We start from the raw sequence: 23635 nt of genomic DNA, 5'->3' as shown, positions 1-23635 counted from the left end.
CTCTGTGGTAGTAATTCTGGTAAGACATTCATAGATTCATCATTGTTCAGAGACTGGGAATTTTAGGCAAGTAAATTCGCATTTAGGAATTAAAATTTGAGTGCTTAGCTCCCCTATTTTTCTCTATTAATTCAGATAGTTTTTTTGTATAATATATAGATATAATCACAATTTTCTGATTGGTTAATTTTGGTTTGCAGATGCCATGAAATTTGTTGAAGATTGTGCCATGCACCATTCAGTGACACAACTTCAGCTTTCTCCAAGACTTCTGGAAATGACAAAAACAATCAGGGTTGAAAACCTGCCACCCGGTGTTGACTCCTATAATTTGAAATGTTTATTTGAAAATCCTCAAAATGGAGGGGGAAGAGTTGTCAGTATTGAATGTTTTCCTGAAGAGAGTTCAGCTCTGATAGAATTTTTTGACAGAAAAGGTAATATCTATTAAGTCTGATTTTGTACACCTTTCCTGGCATAATTTAAATATGTTAACAGAGCTTATTATTATAGTTATCAGTTAAATTATAATGTATTTTATTTTTATTCATATATTTCCTTGGTAATACAGTTAGGAATCCTGTTCATCTGGGGTACGATACTTAATGTGTCCAGTGATTCAAACATTAAAGAAGTAATGTCACATTTTGAAAGATATAACATTTCTCTCATAAGTCTCTACCTATGATAACTGAAAAATATATAACTCTTAGAATCCTGGAAATACTGTGTTAAAAAAGATTTGCTGTGTTTATTAGCTGTACACTTGGCAGAAATTCTGAAGTTAATTTCAACAAGTTCAGATAAGGAAATACTCAGAAACGCATATGCTCCTAGAAAGTATTACTACTTCCCCTTTCACCTGTCAGGGTCATCATTCAGAAGTTAATAGGGGCGATTTCACATAATCAGTGGGTGCAGTGACCCTGCGAAACCTTCCCAGCTGAACCTCCGGGAGTACTCCTGAGGGTTTTGTAGACATAAATTGCCAGTTCTCTTGGACACTTGCATAGTCAGCTTGGAGATTCCATTCATGTTCAGAGGTCAAGGCTGAGGAATTAGGGAACCTGATTTCCTAGGGAAAGAAGAAACATCGTGTTTGGGATTACATGGGGGAGCATGAGATAGGATCATATGATATGCCACCCACTTAAGATAAATTGCTTCATGGGGTGCTTGGAAGAACCTCCCTTCAGCTTTTATAAATTGGAGAAAATGGGAAGAAGGTATGGTTTAGTTTTAAATAGAATGAAAGACCTAGTATTCCTTGGGCAAATGTAGAGCTACATACAGCTGTCTACTCTAGAACTTAGCTCCCAACCAATGGTGGAAGTTGACAACTTTTGGGGTTTTGAACATCTCGAGGGCATGGGGCAGTTGGTGAATGCACAGAATGCCTAGTTACATGCTTACCATTAATAATAGGAAGTATTTAATTGAGGTTTATTTTATACCCGAGCAGCACCTGTGAACAGCAGGATCCTCTCAAAGGTTCCATTTACTTGACATCTTTGTACCAACTGACTATGTTGGTCTCGCCTCCTCCCTAACCTCGCTCATTCCCTGTTTTCCAGGGTCTCAGATACACTGACTTTCCCGTTCTCACTCTGGACTTTTGCAGAGCTCTGCAGAGTGCTACAAAGTGGATTTATAGACATCGCTTTATAGTCATTGCTATTATTATAATCCTTATTTTACAAATGAAGAAACTGAGGTACAGAAAGGTCAAATCACTTGACCAAGGTTCCACAGGTAGTGAGTGACAGAGGCAGGATTTGGACCTTGGCAGTCTGGGCCCATAATCAATGCTTTTAAGTTCTCCACTTTTTCCCAGTTTCCCGTTCACCTATAGCATTTATTTTTCTTGTTTGATATTTCACCACTTACGGTGGGTTACCAATAATGAGGCAAACTGTCAATAACGATGGATTAAGAACAGAATTTATTTAGCAGTATTGTTTTATATGTAGATTATTTGAGATGAATGTTAGGCACTTCACTCTGAAATTATTTGGTTCCATTTCCCAAAATCTGATTCACAAAATCTTCAGGAAGGGAACCCTTATGAAACACCTATTCACATGAGATTTTTTGTTGTTTTCTGCCACAGTATCTCACTGAATCCCCATAATAACCTGCATAGTTAGATTTAGCTATTATTTCTTTACAGAAGAGGAAATGGGGTGATAAATTTAGGAGAACTTTGTTGGTTTTCAGATCAGATAGATCCAAGTTCAAATCTGGCTTTGGTACTTACTAGCTTTGTGATCTTGGACAAGTTACTAAACCCACCAAATCCTGTTTTCTCATGTGTAAAACAGAGTTCCTGCTATTACTTACCTCGCAGGAACATTATGAGGATTAAATGAAATTATGTCTGCAAAGTGCTTGGCACATGGTGGGTGCTCAGTCAGTGTTAGTGGTCACTGGTACTGCCCAGGCTTGTAGCGTGTACGGGGCCACATGGGGAAGTTGAGGCTATGTGTCTGGATCTCTGAAGGCCATGTTCTCTTTATTATGTCTGGCACAAGGCCTAGGACAAAATCATCACAAGTGAAGGTATTTTTAACATCTTTCCACAAGGATGCTATTTTAATCCAAGTTGTTACTGGAATTCATTCTAATTCCCTTCCTTCTTAGACTCCGTGTACCTGTCTAATAACTACGACAAAGTGAGTTTTGGGGAGAAGTGTATCCTCCCACCCACACACAGACATGCCCATATACCATCTTAGCAACTGTCCCAGTAAAAGTGGCAAGAGACTGATTATAGCAGGGATGGGGGAGGTGCAGGACTTGCTGAATCAGTCTCTGGGCTGGGCTCTGATGACTTTGAGGATGACCTTGGTTTGGAACCCCTGTTAGAAGGGCAAGAGTGTGAGCTTTGGTTTCAGACAGACACTGATTTGAATCTTAGCTCAAACATTTACAGTCTGCATGACCTTATTCGATTTATCAAATTTTTACTAGCCTGAGTTTTTGTTTTTTGTTTTTTAAGATTTTTATTTAATTTTTATATATTTTTATTGATTTCAGAGAGGAAGGGAGGGAAAGAGAGAGATAAAAACATCAGTGATGAGAGAGAATTATTGAATGGCTGCCTCTTGCACACCCCACAGTGGAATGAGCCCACAACCTAGGCATGTACCCTTGACCAGAATCGAACTGGGACCCTTCAGTCCACAGGCCCATGCTCTCGCCACTGAGAAAAACCAGCTAGGGCTAGCCTGAGTTTTATCATTTGTAAATATTGATGATAATAATAGCGTATCTATCTCAAGGGTTGTCATGAGGATTAAATTAATTAAATATATGTAAAGCACTTAGAATAGTGTCTGACACTCAGTAAGCTATGATAATTATTATTATGCACCTTCCCTTAGAAGTAATAATGGATTCTAAGTCATCTATGAAGCCTAAGATTGTGAGAGGCACAAGAAACAGCACATGGCATGATTCTTAGACAAGGTTGGCTTTAAGCACCAAAATATTCTTTTTGTTGTTGTTGTTCAAATTCTTTATTTTTTATTTATTTATTTATTTTTATTGCTTAAAGTATTACAAAAAGTATTACATATGTCTCATTCCCCCCTCCCCTCCTGCCCTTGACAATCCCCTGGCCTCCCTTACCCCCCAGTGTCTTATGTCTATTGGTTATGCTTATATGCATGCATACAAGTCCTTTGGTTGATCACTTACCCACCCCCCTCCTGCCCTCCCACCCTCCCCGGCCTTCCTGCTATAGTTTGGCAGTCTGTTCGAGGCAGCTCTGCCTCTGTATCTATTTTTGTTCATAAGTTTATACTGGTCTTTATTATCCAGAAATGAGTGACATGTGGTATTTTTCCTTCATTGACTGGCTTATTTCACTTAGCATAATGCTCTCCAGTTACATCCATGCTGTTGCAAATGGTAAGAGTTCCTTCTTTTTTATAGCAGCATAGTATTCCATCGTGTAGATGTACCACAGTTTTCTAATCCATTCATCTACTGATGGGCACTTAGGCTGTTTCCTGATCTTAGCTATGGTGAATTGTGCTGCTATGAACATATGGGTGCATATATCCTTTCTGATTGGTGTTTCTGCTTTCTTGGGATATGTTCCTAGAAGTGGGATCACAGGGTCAAATGGGAGTTCCATTTGTAGTTTTTTGAGGAAACTCCATACTGTCTTCCATAGTGGCTGCAGCAGTCTGCATTCCCACCAGCAGTACACAAGTGTTCCTTTTTCTCCACATCCTCTCCAGCACTTGTCGTATGTTGATTTGTTGATGATAGCCAGTCTGACAGGTGTGAGATGGTACCTCATTGTTGTTTTGATTTGCATCTCTCAGATGATTAGTGACTTTGAGCATGTTTTCATATGTCTCTTGGCTTTCTGAATGTCCTCTTTTGAAAGGTGTCTATTTAGATCCTTTGCCCATTTTTTGATTGGATTTTTTATCTTCCTTTTGTTAAGTTGTATGAGTTCCCTATAAAATTTGGAGATTAGGGCCTTATCAGATATGACATTGGCAAATATGTTTTCCCACACAGTGGGTTTTCTTGTTGTTTTGTTGATGGTTTCTTTTGCTGTGCAGAAGCTTTTTGTTTTGATGTAGTCCCATTTGTTTATTTTCTCTTTAGTTTCCAATGCCCTAGGAGCTGTATCGGTGAAGAAATTGCTTCGGCATATGTCTGAGATTTTGTTGCCTTTGGATTTTTCTAGTATTTGTATGGTTTCCCATCGTATATTTAAGTCCTTTATCCATTTTGAGTTTATTTTTGTGTATGGTGTAAGTTGGTGGTCTAGTTTCATTTTCTTGCATGTATCTGTCCAATTTTCCCAACACCATTTATTGAAGAGACTATCTTGGCTCCATTGTATGTTCTTGCCTCCTTTGTCAAATATTAATTGAGCATATTGGTTCAGGCCGATTTCTGGGCTCTCTATTCTATTCCATTGATCTATATATCTGTTCTTGTGCCAGTACCAGGCAGTTTTGAGAACAGTGGCTTTGTAATACAGCTTGATATCTGGTATTGAGATCCCACCTACTTTGTTCTTTCTCAGGATCGCTGCAGCTATTCGGGGTCTTTTTTTATTCCAGATGAATTTTTGGAGAGTATGTTCTAGGTCTGTGATAAATGCCATTGGTATTTTAATGGGAAGTGCATTGAATTTATAGATTGCTTTGGGCAGTATGGACATTTTAATGATGTTGATTCTACCAATCCAAGAACATGGTATGTTCTTCCATCTCTTTATGTCTTCCTCTATCTCTTTTTTCAAAGTCCTGTAGTTTTCTGAGAAGAGGTCTTTTACCTCTTTAGTTAAGTTTATTCCTAGGTAGCTTAATTTTTTTGGTGCGATGGTAAATGGGATTGCTTTTTTTAGTCTCTCTTTCTGCACATTCACTATTGGTGTATAGAAATGCCATAGATTTCTTGGCGTTAATTTTGTATCCTGTTACATTGCCGAATTCTTTTATTAAGTCTAATAGCTTATTGATGGATTCTTTAGGGTTTTTTAAGTATAATATCATGTCATCTGCAAATAAGGACAGTTTTACTTCTTTTCCAATTTGGATGCCTTTTATTTCTTCTTCTTGTCTAATTGCAATGGCTAATACTTCCAGTACTATGTCGAACAGGAGTGGTGAGAGTGGGCATCCCTTGTTCCTGTTCTTAGGGCAAATGGTGTTAGTTTTTGTCCATTGAGTATGATGTTGGCTGTGGGTTTGTCATATATGGCTTTTATTATGTTGAGGTATGATCCTTCAATTCCCACCTTGCTGAGAGTTTTTATCAAAAATGGGTGTTGAATTTTGTCAAACGCTTTTTCTGCATCAATTGATATGACTATGTGGTTTTTTTCTTTCACTTTGTTTATGTGATGTATCATGTTTATTGATTTGCGGATATTGTACCATCCTTGCATCCCTGGGATAAATCCTACTTGGTCGTGGTGTATGATCTTTCTGATGTACTGCTGGATCCGATTTGCTAAGATTTTGTTGAGGATTTTGGCATCTATGTTCATGAGGATTATTGGCCTGTAATTCTCTTTCATTGTGTTGTCTTTACCTGGTTTTGGTATTAGGGTGATGCTGGCCTCATAGAATGAGCTTGGAAGTGTTCCTTCCTCTTGGATTTTTTTGTAGTAGTCTGAGGAGGATAGGTTTTAGTTCTTCCTTGAATGTTTGGTAAAACTCCCCTGTGAAGCCGTCTGGTCCTGGGCTTTTGTTTGCTGGAAGCTTTTTGATGACTGCTTCAATTTCTTCCATAGTTATTGGCCTATTGAGATTTTTAGATTCTTCCTGATCAAGTTTTGGAATGTTGTATTTTTCTAGGAATATGTCCATTTCCTCTAGGTTGTCTAGTTTGTTGGAGTAGAGTTGTCCATAGTATATATTAACAATCATTTGTATTTCTGTGGGATCTGTTGTTATTTCGCCTCTATCATTTCTGATTTTGTTTATTTGGGTCCTCTCTCCTTGCTTCTTGGTGAGCCTGGCTAGGAATTCATCAATCTTGTTTATCCTTTCAATGAACCAGCTCTTGGTTTCATTGATTTTTTGTATTGTTTTTTTGGTCTCTATGTCATTTATTTCTGCTCTAATCTTTATTATCTCCTTCCTTCTGCTCACTCTGGGCTTTTCTTGTTGCTCTCTTTCTAATTCTTTAGCTGTAGATTTAGATGATTTACTACCATTTTTTCTTGTTTGTTGAGATAGGCTTGTAGAGCTATAAACTTCCCTCCTAGGACTGCTTTCATTGTGTCCCAAAGGTTTTGGATTGTTGTGTTTTCATTGTCATTAGTTTCCAGGATGTTTTTAATTTCTTCTTTGATCTCGTTGATAACCCAATCAATATTTAATAACATGCTATTCAGCTTCCAAGTGTTTGAGTATTTTGAGTTGTTTTTGTTGTAGTTTATTTCTAATATTATGGCCTCGTGGTCTGAGAAGATGCTTGGTATGATTTCAATCTTCTTGAATTTGGGGAGATTTTGTTTGTGACCCAATATGTGGTCTATTTTTGAAGATGTCCCATGAACACTTGAGATGAACGTATATTTTGTGGCTTTGGGGTGAAGTGTTCTGAAGATGTCGATTAAGTCCATCTGATCTAGTGAGTCATTTAGGATTGCTGTTTCTTTGCTGAGTTTTTGTCTAGCGGATTTATCCAGTGATGTCAGTGGTGTATTAAAGTCCCCTACTATGATTGTATTGTTGTTGATCTCTCCCCTGATATCTTCCAGGAGTTTTTTTATGAATTTGGGTGCTCTTGCATTGGCTGCATATATGTTTATCAGGGTTATATCCTCTTGTTGTATTGATCCTTTTAGTATTATGAAGTGGCCCTTCTTATCTCTTGTTATGGCCTTCACTTTGAGGTCTATTTTGTCTGATATAAGTATTGCTACTCCAGCTTTTTTTTCATTTCCATTTGCCTGAAAGATATTTTTCCATCCCTTCACTTTCAGTCTGTGTGAGTCCCTTCTAATGAGGTGGGTCTCTTGTAGACAGCAAATATATGTGTCATGTTTTTTTATCCATTCAGCCACTCGATGTCTTTTGATTGGACCATTTAGTCCATTTACGTTTAAAGTTATTATTGAAAGGTACTTGTTTGTAGCCATTTCTATTTGTTTTTTTTTTTGTGTGGCTGTTTTCTTTCTGAGCTTTTTAATTCTGCTTTTTACACCAGTCCCTTTAGCATTTCTTGCATTGCTGGCTTGGTGGTGATAAACTCCCTTAGCCTTTTTTTTTGTCTGTGAAGCTTCTTATTTCCCCTTCAATTTTGAATGATAGCCTTGCTGGATAGAGTATTCTTGGATTCAGTCCTTTGCTTTGCATCACTTTGTAAATTTCTGTCCATTCTTTTCTGGCCTGATGTGTTTCTGTTGAGAAATCATTTGATAATCTGATGGGGGATCCTTTGTAGGTAACTCTCTGTTTCTCTCTTGCAGCCTTTAAGATTCTGTCTTTGTCTTGTACATTTGCCATCGTTATTATGACGTGTCTTGGTGTGGGTCTTTTGGGGTTCATCTTGCCTGGGACTCTCTGTACTTGTATAACTTTTTTCTTCCCCATATCAGGGAAGTTTTCTGTCATTATTTCTTCAAATTGATTTTCTAATCCTTGCTGCTCTTCTTGTCCTTCTTGCAGCCCTATTATGCGTATGTTACTTCATTTCATGTTGTCCCGAAGCTCCCTTGGGCTATCCTCCTGCTTTTTAATTCTTTTCTCCAGTTGCTGTTCAGATTGAGCTTGTTTCTCTGCCTTATCTTCTAATGCACTAATTCGGTCCTCTGCTTCTTCTCGTCTGCTGTTGAAACTTTCCATGGTGTTTTTGATTGTAGCTATATCACTTTTCATTTCTTCCTGATTCTTGCATAGGTTGTTGATTTTCTCATCCATCCAGTGAATGAATTGTACAACCATTATTCTGAATTCTTTTTCTGTCATGTTGCATGCTTCAACTTCATTAATGTCCTTTCTTGGTGACTCCTCATTGTCTTTTCTCTGAGTGTTGTTTCGTCTCTTCATTCTGATTATCTCCCGATGGTTCAAACTTCGAGTTGCGTGGGCCTGGGCCGTGTGCAGTGGGAGCTTCCCACCACCCTAGTGTCACTGAAGCGCTCTGACACTAAGATGTGTGGTTGTTGTGGGTTGGTGGGAACCAGGCTCGCTCAGAGTCAGTGTTGTCAGCGTTCAATGTGGCCTCGTATGCGCCCTTAGAATCAGGGACCCTGCCTGCACCGTGCTGAAACAGAGACCCCCCTGAAGCGTGTTGAAAACCAGAGCCCCCTAGCGTGCGCCAGGAGTCAGAGTTCCCCAGAATCCAGTATCAGAGTCTCTGTTGCTTCACGCGACCTTGCCTTGAGAATCAGGGTCCCTGTGTGCCCTTGCACCAAGAATTGGAGTCACTGGCTCTTAGTATGAATGCACAGGGAATCAGGATCTCAGGCGCAGGTGAAAAGAAACACAGTCAAGTCACTGGTGCTTGGTGCTGCCATCTGCCCAGAGAATCGGGGTCCCTGGGCCTGTGATATGTGGGACAAATTCCCGGTGTTCACGCGATTGTTCCCAGCCCAGGGCTCAGAAGCTGGCAGTGCGCCTAGGCTCAGTTCCTGGGGTTTGCGCGTTTGCTTCCAGCCCAGGGTTCAGAAGCTGGCAGTGCGCTTAGGATCAGTTCCAAGGTGCTTGTGCACTTCCAGGCTAAAGTTCCTGGTTGCTGAGGCCCCGGCAAGGGGTGGGTCTATCAGTTAGTTACTCTGGCGCTGCCCACAAGCCTGCGGGGAAGGGGGGATGGGCTCTGTTACTCACGGATCTGCCACGGGGATTTCTGAACTTTTGGTGTCCGCAGGTCTGTAGCTGTGGTCACAGGTCTCTGTCCCCAGTGGCTGCAGGGTCCTGGTATGCGTCTGAGATCAGACTGGGTGGTGCTGAGGCCAGGATCCTAGTCTCAAGCAGCTCCGTTTCCCAAGATGGCGTGGTCGCCATGCCTGTGCTGGTTGCCCAGGAGTGTCCATGCAGGGAGCGGGACTCCGCCGCTTAAGACTGCCCTGTTTAGCAGCCCCTTAGAAGACCTGCAGAATCTAACTGTCCCTAGCTCATACACACACACCACACGCGTCCACACACTCCTCTATCACTTCCTTGCGCTCTGACACTCTCTCCCTCCCTACCTTCCTGCTGGGCGCCATTTTGGAACTCCAAAATATTCTTTACACTGGCCCAAACAGTATCCCCATGCTTGTGACCAAAGTCATATCTATTTCTTAACCCTGTGGTGATATATCAGTGTATCACAAAAACGGAAAATGGAATTTACATAACAGAATTTCACCATACAGTGATCTTGGCCAGAAAGTAATTACTCCATTACACAAGGGATACCTGTGCAGTGTTAATACATATCAATTCATATTTGAGCACTTTGAGAGTAGAGCTGCCCTTTTAATACTATGTTGCAACATCAAAGTTCTACAAACACTAGGATTGCCGCCCACCTCCCACAATAGGAAAGTTTTGTTTGTTTGTTTTCATTTGAAACCTATTACCCTGGGATTACTTTACTTTATTTCTTTCCTTTTAAGTGTTAGACACCATCATGACCAAGAAGCTCGACCTCAACAATATGCCGCTCTCCGTGTTCCCGTATTATGCCTCCTTGGGCACAGCGTTGTATGGAAAGGAGAAGCCTCTGATCAAGCTTCCAGCACCATTTAAAGAATCTTTGGATCTTTCTTTGTGGAAGTTCTTACACAAAAGGAATCATTTGATTGAGGAGATAAACGAAGAAGTGAGACGTTCTCACTGTGAGCTAACATGGTCCCCACTCAGTGGTGAAGTTACCATCAGCCCTGCAGCCACCTTAGCCAATCAAGGAAGAAAAAGAATCAAGAACTGGAAGAAAGATGCTTCCACAGCCTTCTTTGGCATCAGGTCTAGATTTAAAGTTAGCCCATTTAAAGTGAACCCGGTAGTGTGGGGCATCATGAAAAATGACTTAGAAGATGAAAGAGTTTTGATTGAGTTTGATACAGACATGGGGATTGTAACCTTAGTGGGGAAATCAGAGGATGTACAAAACACTGAGCCAAAAATCAAGGAATTAATAGAAAAGGCCACTCAAAAAGTTAAAAGAGAACAGCTAAGTCTGAAGGGGAAAGTGGCCATTTCTCCAAGAAAGTATTCTCTTTTGTGCCACAGCGGTGTGCAGGAGCGTCTCCGCAGGGAGTTCCCAGAGATGGAGATTTTTTATGACAGAGCCACGCAACACATGTGCTTTAAAGGACTCAGTATAGATGTGTATAAAGCAAAGTGTGAAGTCCAGGAAAAGGTGTACACCATGGTTCAGAAAAACATTCAGCTTCCCTCAGAGATTTTGCAGTTTTTGCAACAGGTCGACTGTTCAGAACTCTCCAAGTCCCTTTTGATAGCACAGAAAATTCTTGCAGTTTATGAGCTAGAGGGCACAACTGTTTTCTTAACCGGCTGTTCTTCTGAAGTCCTCTTAGAAGCTGAGAAGCAAATGGTCAGTGCCTTAAGTTATAAGCGCATAGACGTCGAGGACAGGGAACTTCTTAGCAGCAAGAAATGGAAAGCCATCACTAACAATTTGCCAAAGAAACATAATTCCTCCTCAAAGACTGTAACGATCAATGAGTTAACTTCAGGAACCACAGCTGAGATCATTGTTGCAGGCTGCGTGAGAGAAGTAAATGAAATCTACCACTTCCTTTTTGACTTTGTGGAAAAAAACACGAAAATAGAGAGATTCCTTGAAGTAAAGCCTCCATTAGTGATTGATTATTTAAGGGCAGAGAAGAAGCTATTCTGGCAAAAGATAAAGATGAACAAGCTAAATGTTCAGGTAGATTTCAATTCTAGGAACAAACCAAAAGGCATTTTACTAACTGGCTCAAAGGCCGAAGTCCTGGAGGGAATGAACATCCTCAAGCAAGCCAGGGATTCAGTTTGTGTTAAAAGCATCAGTATTGATAAGCCAGGAGCCAGCCAGTCCTTCCGGGATAGACCATGGTATTATAAACGTGAGGTACGGTCATTTGGTTGTTTTGTGGAACTACTGCAGAATGAAGGAAAGAAGGAGGGAGGTGGCAGTGATGGGCAGAAGGCCTCCTGTCGGACAGAATTGGCCCCTGGAGTCTCGCTGATTGTACAGCAAGGCGACTTGACACGGTTTCCTGTTGAAGTGGTGGTGAATGCCGCAAATGAGGACCTCCGTCTCAGTGGGGGCCTGGCTGCTGCTCTTTCAAAGGCAGCTGGCCCTGAGCTCCAAGCAGACTGTGACCGGATAGTGAAGGAAAAGGGTAAGATTGCAATTGGCCATGCCACCATCTCGAAACCAGGAAAGCTCCCATACCACCAGGTGATACACGCAGTAGGACCCAAGTGGAACAGCAATGATGCTCATGAGTGTGTGTTACAGTTAAAGAACGCCGTGAGAAGAAGCCTCCATTTGGCTGATAATTTCCAGTACCAATCCATAGCCATCCCTGCCATTAGTTCTGGAGACGGTGGCTTTCCCTTATCCCAGTGTGTGGAGACCATTGTTTTGGCCATCAAGGAATCCTTCCTGTATAACTGGGCTGGATGCACCTTGAAAGAGGTTTACCTTGTGGATTCAGCTGAGAAGACTGTTGAGGCCTTTGCTGAAACTGTGAAAACTGTATTTAAAAACAACAAGCCTGGTACTGCTTCCCTGCCCAGTGTACCAGCAGGAGTCCAGCCGGGCCCGAGAAATGATGATGGAAACAGACAAATGCTGCTGTGCCCAGGAGGTCTGAGGATCCTGTTGGTGAAAGGAGATGTGCAGAATGCTATGGTGAGTGTCCCTTTTACAGAACACCCACTAGTTTCTGCAACTCCAGGGAGTCTGTTGCCAAAGGAAGATTAGGATCAAGGGAGAATTAGGGAGAGAATCCCATGCTCTCCATGGTGACCTGGAAACAAATTTCCTTAGAAAATTGGGCTACTTCACCACAGCATTTACTGATAGAGGGTGACCAGTTATCTGTGGGACCTGGAAGTGTGTTCAGATCACCAGGTTCCCAGTAAATGTGAAAATCCACAATAATGGCTTACAATTACAAGGCTCTCTATACTTGTTCAGGGCCTTCATACCTGTGATATTTGGGCAAATCTGAGGTTAATTTCCTATCAAATTTACTGATAGCAGATATAGAAAAATTAGAGTGTAGGGTGGAGACAGCAGACAGGAATGTTGTTAGTGAAACTGAACCAGATTGAGCCTGGAGGCTTGAGTCTGAGGGCCAATCAGCACACAGCACCTGTAAGAAGCTGTAGGAAGGAAAGTGGAAACTGCACCTGGAAGTGCTCTGAGTATTATGTGCAGACAGTTATTGTAGGTCTGCCAGGGCAGTCATGTGTTTTTTTAAAACATGTTTAACAACCTCTTCAACACAGGCTCTAGCTAATTGAAATAGCCCTGGAAGCCCCTGCTGTGCCAGATGTTCCTTCCTTTCCTTGAGGATTGTGGGCAGGCCTGGGGAAGAGATTCCTAGGGAAGGCCATTTGCCTATCCTCTTTGTAGAAATACCTATTCAGATCGTTTTTCCACTTTAAAATTGGGTTATCTTTTTTTTAAAAAAAATATTTTTATTGATTTCAGACAGGAAGGGAGAGGGAGAAAGAGGTAGAAACATCAATGGTGAGAGACAATCCTTGCTTGATCAGCTGCCTCCTGCACGCCCTCTACTGAGGATGGAGCCTGCAACCCTTGACTATAATCGAACCTGGGACCCTTCAGTCCACAGGCTGACGCTCTATCCACTGAGCCAAACCAGCTAGGGCAATTGGGTTATCTCTTTATTACTTAATTTTAAGAGTTCTTTATGTATTTTAGATATAGGTCCCTTACCAGATTATGATTTGCAAATATTTTTCCCATTTCTGTGGGTCTTGTTCCTTATATATATGAGTTTTAAATGGTAATTAGAAGAATAATTGCTAACAATCATTATTTAGTATGATCCAAGCACTCTGCTATGTGCTTGGCTTGCATTTTATCATTCAATGCCATGAGGGAGATTCCAGGATGATTATTCTTCTCAAAGAGATGAAGGAATGAGACTTAGAGGGGCTAAATATTTTGCCCAACTCTCACAGCTAACAGATGGTAGAGGCATGATTGAAATTTGTTCAGACATTATTTCAAAAATGTTATAAAATGACTTAGTTTCTCATTAAAAAAACAAATACATAAACAAGAAACTCTTTTGACCCCTAGTCAGTAATTGGAATGTTCCATTTCCTGTCCATCTTGAACACTAAATAGTAAGATATTTCTTCCATTCCTTTTTCTCCCATAGATGTTTGAGTTCTGATGCCACAGTACCTGCCTTGTATTGCTTGTCCAGGACCCATGCAGGACAGCTTTGAAAATGACTTAGTCACATTCCTTCTCCTCTCTTCTCTTGGTGTCTTACTCTAGCTGATTAGGCTGCTCACATGACCTGCTGGAAAAGCTTCCATAGCTTCTCACTGTCTGTCTGGAAGTCCAGATGGCCTGGCACTTGAGGTCCTCTGCAGTCCACCCCCACGGTAACATTGCCAGCCTGGCTTGCACCATTTTGCTGTAGAAGCTGTCTATCAGCTCAACAGCTCACACCCACCATGCATGTGTTCCCCCTTCTGAATGACTTCCCTGTCTCCCCCTGCCTGCTTCAACTATTCCCAAAAAGCCCACATCACACAGGGTGTACTCAGCGGCCACCGATGGCACTTCCTCTTGGCTCCATCAGTAATCCCACTTGTTGACAGCTCTCTTTTGTCCTGGAGTGTAATTTAAATAAGTATCTAATAACACATTGTCTTGGGTTGTATTTGTCTCTGAAAAAGTCATCTTTAGTTGTCCCCATTGTGCCAAGTCCGATGGTTCAAATACAGTAATCCTTGATGAATGCTTTTGGTTAGAATTTGAAACAAATTGTTGGTTTTGTCTTTAGGCTGATGTTGTCGTCAACTCCATTCCTTGGGATCTCAGCCTTAATAGTGGGCCCCTTTCTCAGGCCCTCTTGGCAAAAGCTGGACCAAATCTCCAGAAGGAATTGAACGCAGCTGGACAAGGGATAGCTGTTGATGTGGGCACGATTCTTCAAACCACTGGTTGTAATCTGCAATGCAACCAAGTGTTTCACGTGGTGGCTCCAAACTGGAACAACAGCGACACATCTTCACACAAGGTGGGGTCTGGTTTTAAATTCCCTAGGAAATTGGGTACCCCTTTGTTCTCTTTTCAATAATTGCACCCTGTCTGTTTCTCTTCTGCAATAACATCACATTCATGGCAGGTTCCATCATTATGACCCTTTCTTTTAGTGTGGCTGACTGCTCCTAAAGACTTTTTATTGAAGATAGGAAAGAGTTATTGAAGATAGCACATCTTTTAAAAAAAAACTGATTTCAGTAGGGAAGGGAGAGGAAGAGAGAGATAGAAACATCAATGAGAGAGAATCATTGACCGGCTGTCTCCTGCACGATCTCTACTGGGCATTGAGCCTGCAATCCAGGCACATGCCTTGACCAGGAATGGAACCATGACCTCCTGGTTCATAGATCGATGCTCAACCACTGAGCCACACTGGCCAGGCAAAGATAAGCACATCTTTAGTGAGGAAGGTAAGATGAGGGCATGAAGAATGGAAGACCATGAAGGATTAGAACAGTAGTTGCTTTGCTTCTTTCCTTCATTGCTAAGTGCATGTAAATAATTTTCTAGGGTTTCTTACATTCTCTTTTCCTTTTCCTGTATTTTTCTTTTCCCTTCTGACTTCCTTTAGCCTGCTTTTTGTTGAAAGCAGAAAGGAGTATTCAGAAATGACAAAGCTGCTAAATTCTTTATTTTTTCCTAACTCCCGTTTCTAGGAAAGAAATGTATAAGAATATGCTTTGTACTTTTCAGATCATGCAAGACATAATCAGAAAATGTTTGGAAATGACTGAGAACTTGTCCTTAAACTCAATTGCGTTTCCAGCCATAGGAACAGGCAATTTGGGGTTTCCTAAGACTGTTTTTGCTGAATTGATCATTTCGGAAGTGTTCAAATATAGTAGCAACAATCAACCAACAGCTTTACAAGAGGTTTGGTTTCTGCTGCACCCGAGTGATCACGGGAATATTCAGGTACAGCTTCACTCATTACTGGTTATTTTGCCAACTGAGCCCTAATGGTATCCAATGTCTTCTTGGTCTAATGGGTTGTTTCTTCCATGTATTTCCCAAGCAGGAAAGTTAAAGAGCACTGTAGGCTAGTTGAAGCATGGCAATTTTCAAGCAAAGTTATGGATATAGAAAAAAATTAGCTTCTTATTTAGGAAAACTTCAAATATGTACAAACATAAACAAAATAGTATAATAAAATCCCTTATAACCATCACTCATCTTCACAATTATCAACCTATGGCTAATATGTTTTATCTCTATCTCCATTTATTGCCCTTTTTACATGCTATTTTAAAAATTATTTATATATTTATTTATTTTTAATGGTCAATTGAGAGTGTTTTTATTGATATTTGTTTTTAGAGAGAGAGGAAGGGAGAATGAGAGAAGAAGAGATAGAGAGAAAGAGAGTGAAAAAGAGAGAGATATTGATGTGAGAAACATCGCACACACACACACATAATGGGAATTGAACCTGAAACCTAGGTATGTGCCCAACCCACAACCTTCTGGTGTATGGGAAGACACTCCAACCAACTAAACCACTTTGCCAGGGCCCCCTATTATTTTGAAGCAAATCCAGATATACATTTTACCCATAATCAAGTCAGTATTTATTTTAGACATTGGAATTTAAAAAGTAAGAACACCATGGCCCTGGCTGGTGTGGCTCAATTGGTTGAGCATTGTCCCATGCACTGAGAGGTCGCAGGTTCGATTCCCAGTCATCACACATGCCTGGGTTGCAGGCTTGATCTATTTCAGTGGGAATGTAGGAGACAGTCAATCAATGTTTCTCTCTCATTGCTGTTTCACTTATCTCTCTCAAGTTAATAAAAACATTTTTTTAAACAATGAAGGGTTTACTTTCACTTAAAAAAAGTAACAACACCACAATACTCTTTCACACATAAAATAAATTGACAATCATTTCTTTATCTCATCCATTATCAATCAGTGTTCCAATTTCCAACTGTCACATAAATGTTTTGCTTTTACAGCTTATTTGTTTGAATCAGAATCCAAACAAGGCCTATATATTGCAGTGGAGTTGACATGTTCCTTAACCTTCTTTTAATCTGTAGTATTTTCTTCAATATGAACAAAGACATTTTTTTTTTTTTTTAGAATTCTAGGTTGACCTTTTATTTATTTTTTATTTTTTTCTTTATTTTTTTATTTCTTAAAGTATTACAAAGGGTATTACATATGTCTCCTTTTTTCCCTCCCGCCCTTGACAATCCCCTAGCCTCGCCTACCCCCCAGTGTCTTATGTCCATTGGTTATGCTTATATGCATGCATACAAGTCCTTCGGTTGATCTCTTACCCCCCTACCTCCTACCCCTCAACCCTGCCCGGCCTTCCCCGTGCAGTTTGACAATCTGTTAGAGGCAGCTCTGCCTCTGTATCTATTATTGTTCAAAAGTTTATAATGGTCTCTATTATCCATGAATGAGTGAGATCATGTGGTATTTTTACTTCATTGACTGGCTTATTTCACTTAGCATAATGCTCTCCAGTTCCATCCATGCTGTTGCAAATGGTAAGAGTTCCTTCTTTTTTACAGCAGCATAGTATTCCATCGTGTAGATGTACCACAGTTTTCTAATCCATTCATCTACTAATAGGCACTTAGGCTGTTTCCAGATCTTAGCTATGGTGAATTGTGCTGCTATGAACATATGGGTGCATATATCCTTTCTGATTGGTGCTTCTGGTTTCTTGGGATATATTCCTAGAAGTGGGATCACAGGGTCAAATGGGAGTTCCACTTTTAAGTTTTTTGAGGAAACTCCATACTGTCTTCCATAGTGGCTGCACCAGTCTGCATTCCCACCAGCAGTGCACGAGTGTTCCTTTTTCTCCACATCCTCTCCAGCACTTGTCGTATGTTGATTTGTTGATGATAGCCAGTCTGACAGGTGTGAGATGGTACCTCATTGTTGTTTTGATTTGCATCTCTTGGATGATTAGTGACTTTGAGCATGTTCTCATATGTCTCTTGGCTTTCTGAATGTCTTCTTTTGAAAGGTGTCTTTTTAGGTCCTTTGCCTATTTTTTTATTGGATTGTTTATCTTCCTTTTGTTAAGTTGTATGAGTTCCCTATACATTTTGGAGATTAGGCCCTTATCAGATATGACATCGGCAAATATGTTTTCCCATGCAGTGGGTTTTCTTGTTGTTTTGAGAAATTTTTATCTATAATCATAAAAGCATAATATACGAATTAGACCGGAGAGCCAAACAACCTTAAGACATCATTCTGCACGTCCTTCCAGACAAAGCTGTGGGGATAGGGGCCGAGGCTGGGGTGGTTAGGGGCAATCAGGCAGGCAGTCGAGGGTTAGGTGTGATCAGGCGGGCAGGCGAGTGGTTAGGGGTGATCAGACAGGCAGGCAGGTGGTTAGGGGCAATGGGGAAGGCAGTTGAGCTGATAGGGGTGATCAGACAGGCAGGTGAGAGGTTAGGGGTGATCAAGCAGGCAGGCAGAGTGGTTTAAAGGCGATCAGGCAGGAAGGCAGGCAAGCAGTTAGGAGCCAGTGGTCCTGGATTGAGAAAGGGATGTTCGACTGCGAGTTTAGATCCGATCCCGCTGGCAGTTGGAAATCCCTTGAGGCAGGGGTCCTCAAACTACGGCCCACCAGAAACATTTATCCGGCCTGCTGGGTGTTTTTGCTGCCACAAATTGCATAGGAATTTGTTCATAGGTTTTTTTTGTGTTTTTTTTTTTTATTGCTTAAAGTATTACAAAGAGTATTACATATGTTTCCTTTTTTCCCCGCCCTTAACAATCCCCTGGCCTCCCCTACCCCCCAGTGTCTTATGTCCATTGGTTATGCTTATATGCATTCATACAAGTCCTTTGGTTGATCTCTTACGCCCCTCCCTCCTGCTCCACAACCCTCTCCAGCCTTCCCGCTGCAGTTTGACAATCTGTTAAAGGCAGCTCTGCCTCTGTATCTATTATTGTTCAAAAGTTTATAATGGTCTTTATTATCCATAAATGAGTGAGATCATGTGGTATTTTTACTTCATTGACTGGCTTATTTCACTTAACATAATGCTCTCCAGTTCCATCCATGACGTTGCAAATGGTAAGAGTTCCTTCTTTTTTACAGCAGCATAGTATTTCATCGTGTAGATGTTCCACAGTTTTCTAATCCATTCATCTGCTGATGGGCACTTAGACTGTTTCCAGATCTTAGCTATGGTGTATTGTGCTGCTATGAACATATGGGTGCATATATCCTTTCTGATTGGTGCTTCTGGTTTCTTGGGATATATTCCTAGAAGTGGGATCACAGAGTCAAATGGGAGTTCCATTTGTAGTTTTTTGAGGAAACTCCATACTGTCTTCCATAGTGGCTGCACCAGTCTGCATTCCCACCAGCAGTGCACAAGTGTTCCTTTTTCTCCACATCCTCTCCAGCACTTGTCGTTTGTTGATTTGTTGATGATAGCCAGTCTGACAGGTGTGAGATGGTAACTCATTGTTGTTTTGATTTGCATCTCTCAGATGATTAGTGACTTTGAGCATGTTTTCATATGTCTCTTGACTTTCTGAATGTCTTCTTTTGAAAGGTGTCTTTTTAGGTCCTTTGCCCATTTTTTGATTGGATTGTTTATCTTACTTTTGTTAAGTTGTATCAGTTCCTTATAAATGTTGGAGATTAAACCCTTATCAGTGATAACATTGGCAAATATCTTCTCCCATGTAGTGGGCTTTCTTGTTGTTTTGTTGATGGTTTCTTTTGCTGTGCAGAAGCTTTTTATTTTGATGTAGTCACATTTGTTCATTTTCTCTTTAGTTTCCAATGCCCTAGGAGCTGTATCGGTGAAGAAATTGCTTCGGCATATGTCTGAGATTTTGTTGCCTTTCAATTCTTCTAGTATTTTTATGGTTTCCTGTCGTATATTTAAGTACTTTATCCACTTTGAGTTTATTTTTGTGTATGGTGTAAGTTGGTGATCTAGTTTCATTTTTTTTGCATGTATCTGTCCAATTTCCCAACACCATTTATTGAAGAGACTATCTTGGCTCCATTGTATGTTCTTGCCTCCTTTGTCAAATATTAATTGAGCATATTGGTTCAGGCCGATTTCTGGGCTCTCTATTCTATTCCATTGATCTATATGTCTGTTCTTGTGCCAGTACCAGGCAGTTTTGAGAACAGTGGCTTTGTAATATGGCTTGGTATCTGGTATTGAGTTCCCAGCTACTTAATTCTTTCTCAGGATTGCTGCAGCTATTCGGGGTCTTTTTTCATTCCAGATGAATTTTTGGAGAGTTCATTCTAGGTCTGTGAAATATGCTGTCGGTATTTTAATGGGAAGTGCATTGAATTTATAGATTGCTTTGGGTAGTATGGACATTTTAATGATGTTGATTCTACCAATCCAAGAACATGGTATGCTCTTCCATCTGTTTATGTCTTCCTCTATCCCTTTTTTCAACGTCCTGTAGTTTTCTGAGTAGAGGTCTTTTACCTCTTTAGTTAAGTTTATTTCTAGGCAGCTTAATTTTTTAGGTGCAATGGTAAATGGGGTTTTTTTTTTAGTCTCTCTTTCTGCAAGTTCACTATTGGTGTATAGGAATGCCATAGATTTCTTGGCATTAATTTTGTATCCTGCTACAATGCCGAATTCTTTTATTAAGTCTAATAGTTTTTTGATGGAGTCTCTAGGGTTTTTTATGTATAATATCATGTCATCTGCAAATAAGGATAGTTTTACTTCTTCTTTTCCAATTTGGATGCCTTTTATTTCTTCTTCTTGTCTAATTGCAATGGCTAATACCTCCAGTACTATGTCAAACAGGAGTGTTGAGAGTGGGCATCCCTGTCTTGCTACTATTCTTAGGGGAAATGGTGATAGTTTTTGTCCATTGAATATTATGTTGACTGTGGGTTTGTCATATATGGCTTTTATTATGTTGAGGTATGATCCTTCAATTCCCACCTTGCTGAGAGTTTTTATCAAAAATGGGTGTTGACCAATAGTGAACTTTCAGAAAGAGAGATTATAAAAACAATCCCGTTTACCATCGCACCAAAAAAAATTAAGATACCTAGGAATAAACTTAACTAAAGAGGTAAAAGACCTCTTCTCAGAAAACTACAGGACGTTGAAAAAAAGAGATAGAGGAAGACATAAACAGATGGAAGAACATACCGTGTCATGGATTGGTAGAATCAACATCATTAAAATGTCCATACTACCCAAAGCAATCTATAAATTCAACGCACTTCCCATTAAAATACCAACGGCATACTTCAGAGATCTAGAACGAACTCTCCAAAAATTCATCTGGAATAAAAAAAGACCCCGAATAGCTGCAGCAATCCTGAAAAAGAACAAAGTAGGTGGGATCTCAATACCAGATATCAAGTTGTATTACAAAGCCACTGTTCTCAAAACTGCCTGGTACTGGCACAAGAATAGACATATAGATCAATGGAATAGAATAGAGAGCCCAGAAATCGGCCTGAACCAATATGCTCAATTAATATTTGACAAAGGAGGCAAGAACATACAATGGAGCCAAGATAGTCTCTTCAATAAATGGTGTTGGGAAAATTGGACAGATATATGCAAGAAAATGAAACTAGACCACCAACTTACACCATACACAAAAATAAACTCAAAATGGATAAAGGACTTAAATGTACGACAGGAAACCATAAAAATTCTAGAAGAATCCAAAGGCAACAAAATCTCAGACATATGCCGAAGCAATTTCTTCACTGATACAGCTCCTAGGGCACTTGAAACTAAAGAGAAAATGAACAAATGTGACTACATCAAAATAAAAAGCTTCTGCACAGCAAAAGAAACCATCAATAAAACAATGAGAAAACCCACTGTGTGGGAAAACATATTTGCCAATGTCATATCTGATAAGGGCCTAATCTCCAAAATTTATAGGGAACTCATACAACTCAACAAAAGGAAGATAAACAATCCAATCAAAAAATGGGCAAAGGACCTAAATAGACACCTTTCAAAAGAGGACATTCAGAAAGCCAAGAGACATATGAAAACATGCTCAAAGTCACTAATCATCTGAGAGATGCAAATCAAAACAACAATGAGGTACCATCTCACACCTGTCAGACTGGCTATCATCAACAAATCAACATACGACAAGTGCTGGAGAGGATGTGGAGAAAAAGGAACACTCGTGCACTGCTGGTGGGAATGCAGACTGGTGCAGCCACTATGGAAGACAATATGGAGTTTCCTTAAAAAACTTAAAAGTGGAACTCCCATTTGACCCTGTGATCCCACTTCTAGGAATATATCCCAAGAAACCAGAAACACCAATCAGAAAGGATATATGCACCCATATGTTCATAGCAGCACAATTCACCATAGCTAAGATCTGGAAACAGCCTAAATGCCCATCAGTAGATGAATGGATTAGAAAACTGTGGTACATCTACACGATGGAATACTATGCTGCTCTAAAAAGGATGGAACTCTTACCATTTGCAACAGCATGGATGGAACTGGAGAGCATTATGCTAAGTGAAATAAGCCAGTCAATGAAGGAAAAATACCACATGATATCACTCATTCATGGATAATAGAGACCATTATAAACTTTTGAACAATAATAGATACAGAGGCAGAGCTGCCTCTAACAGATTGTCAAACTGCAGCGGGAAGGCTGGGGAGGGTTGGGGGGCAGAAGGTAGGGGGGTAAGAGATCAACTAAAGGACTTGTATGCATGCATATAAGCATAACCAGTGGACATAAGACATTGGGGGATAGGGGAGGCTAGGGGACTGTCTAGGGCGGGGGGATAAAATGGACACATATGTAATACCCTTTGTAATACTTTAAGCAATAAATTAAGAATAAATAAATAAATAAATAAATAAATTAAAAAAAAAAAGAGAATGGGTGTTGAATTTTGTCAAACGCTTTTTCTGCATCAATTGATACGACTATGTGGTTTTTTTCTTTCACTTTGTTTATGTGATGCATTACGTTTATTGATTTGCAGATATTGTACCATCCTTGCATCCCTGGGATAAATCCTACTTTGTCATGGTGTATGATCTTTCTGATGTACTGCTGGATTCGATTTGCTAAGATTTTGTTGAGGATTTTGGCATCTATGTTCATGAGGATTATTGGCCTATAATTCTCTTTCATTGCATTGTCTTTACCTAGTTTTGGTATTAGGGTGATGCTGGCTTCATAGAATGAGCTTGGAAGTGTTTCTTCCTCTTGAATTTTTTGTAGTAGTCTGAGGAGGATAGGTTTTAGTTCTCCCTTGAATGTTTGGTAAAACTCCCCTGTGAAGCGTTCTAGTCCTGGGCTTTTGTTTGCTGGAAGCTTTTTGATGACTGCTTCAATTTCTTCCATTGTTATTGGCCTGTTGAGATTTTTAGATTCTTCCTGATTAAGTTTTGGAATGTTGTATTTTTCTAGGAATATGTCCATTTCCTCCAGGTTGTCTAGTTTGTTAGAGTTGTCCATAGTATTTTTTTAACAATCATCTGTATTTCTGTGGGGTCTGTTGTTATTTTGCCCCTATAATTTCTGATTTTGTTTATTTGGGTCCTCTCTCTTTACTTCTTGGTGAGCCTGGCTAGGAATTCATCAATCTTGTTTATCCTTTCAAAGAACCAGCTCTTGGTTTCATTGATTTTCTGTATTGTTTGTTTTTTGTGTGTCTCTATGTCATTTATTTCTGCTCTGATCTTTATTATCTCCTTCCCTCTGATCACTCTGGGGTTTTCTTGTTGCTCTCTTTCTATTTCTTTGAGATGTAGATTTAGATGATTTACTACCATTTTTTCTTGTTTGTTGAGGTAGGCCTGTAGAGCTATAAACTTCCCTCTCAGGACTGCTGTCATTGTGTCCCAAAGGTTTTGGATTGTTGTGTTTTCATTGTCATTAGTTTCCAGGATGTTTTTAATTT

At 40.2% G+C, this 23635-nt stretch overlaps 1 protein-coding gene across 1 annotated transcript in view; it reads left to right on the top strand.

Annotated features, from left to right (window-relative positions):
* LOC308515028 (protein mono-ADP-ribosyltransferase PARP14-like) overlaps nt 1-23635 on the top strand; it is a gene marked incomplete at both ends in the record, with an annotated part of 75517 nt that overhangs the window by 12592 nt on the left and 39290 nt on the right. Inside the window, 4 exons of the mRNA XM_081085436.1 lie at nt 201-437; nt 10088-12339; nt 14483-14719; nt 15439-15660. Of these exons, the coding sequence (XP_080941562.1) occupies nt 201-437; nt 10088-12339; nt 14483-14719; nt 15439-15660 (2948 nt within the window). The remainder of the gene's footprint in view (nt 1-200; nt 438-10087; nt 12340-14482; nt 14720-15438; nt 15661-23635) is intronic.

Source organism: Myotis nattereri, assembly GCF_964212035.1.
Source record: "Myotis nattereri genome assembly, chromosome: 3".
Classification (NCBI taxonomy): domain Eukaryota; kingdom Metazoa; phylum Chordata; class Mammalia; order Chiroptera; family Vespertilionidae; genus Myotis; species Myotis nattereri.
The sequence above is the reverse complement of the archived record's forward strand: the minus strand, read 5'-3'. Positions and strand labels throughout refer to the sequence as shown.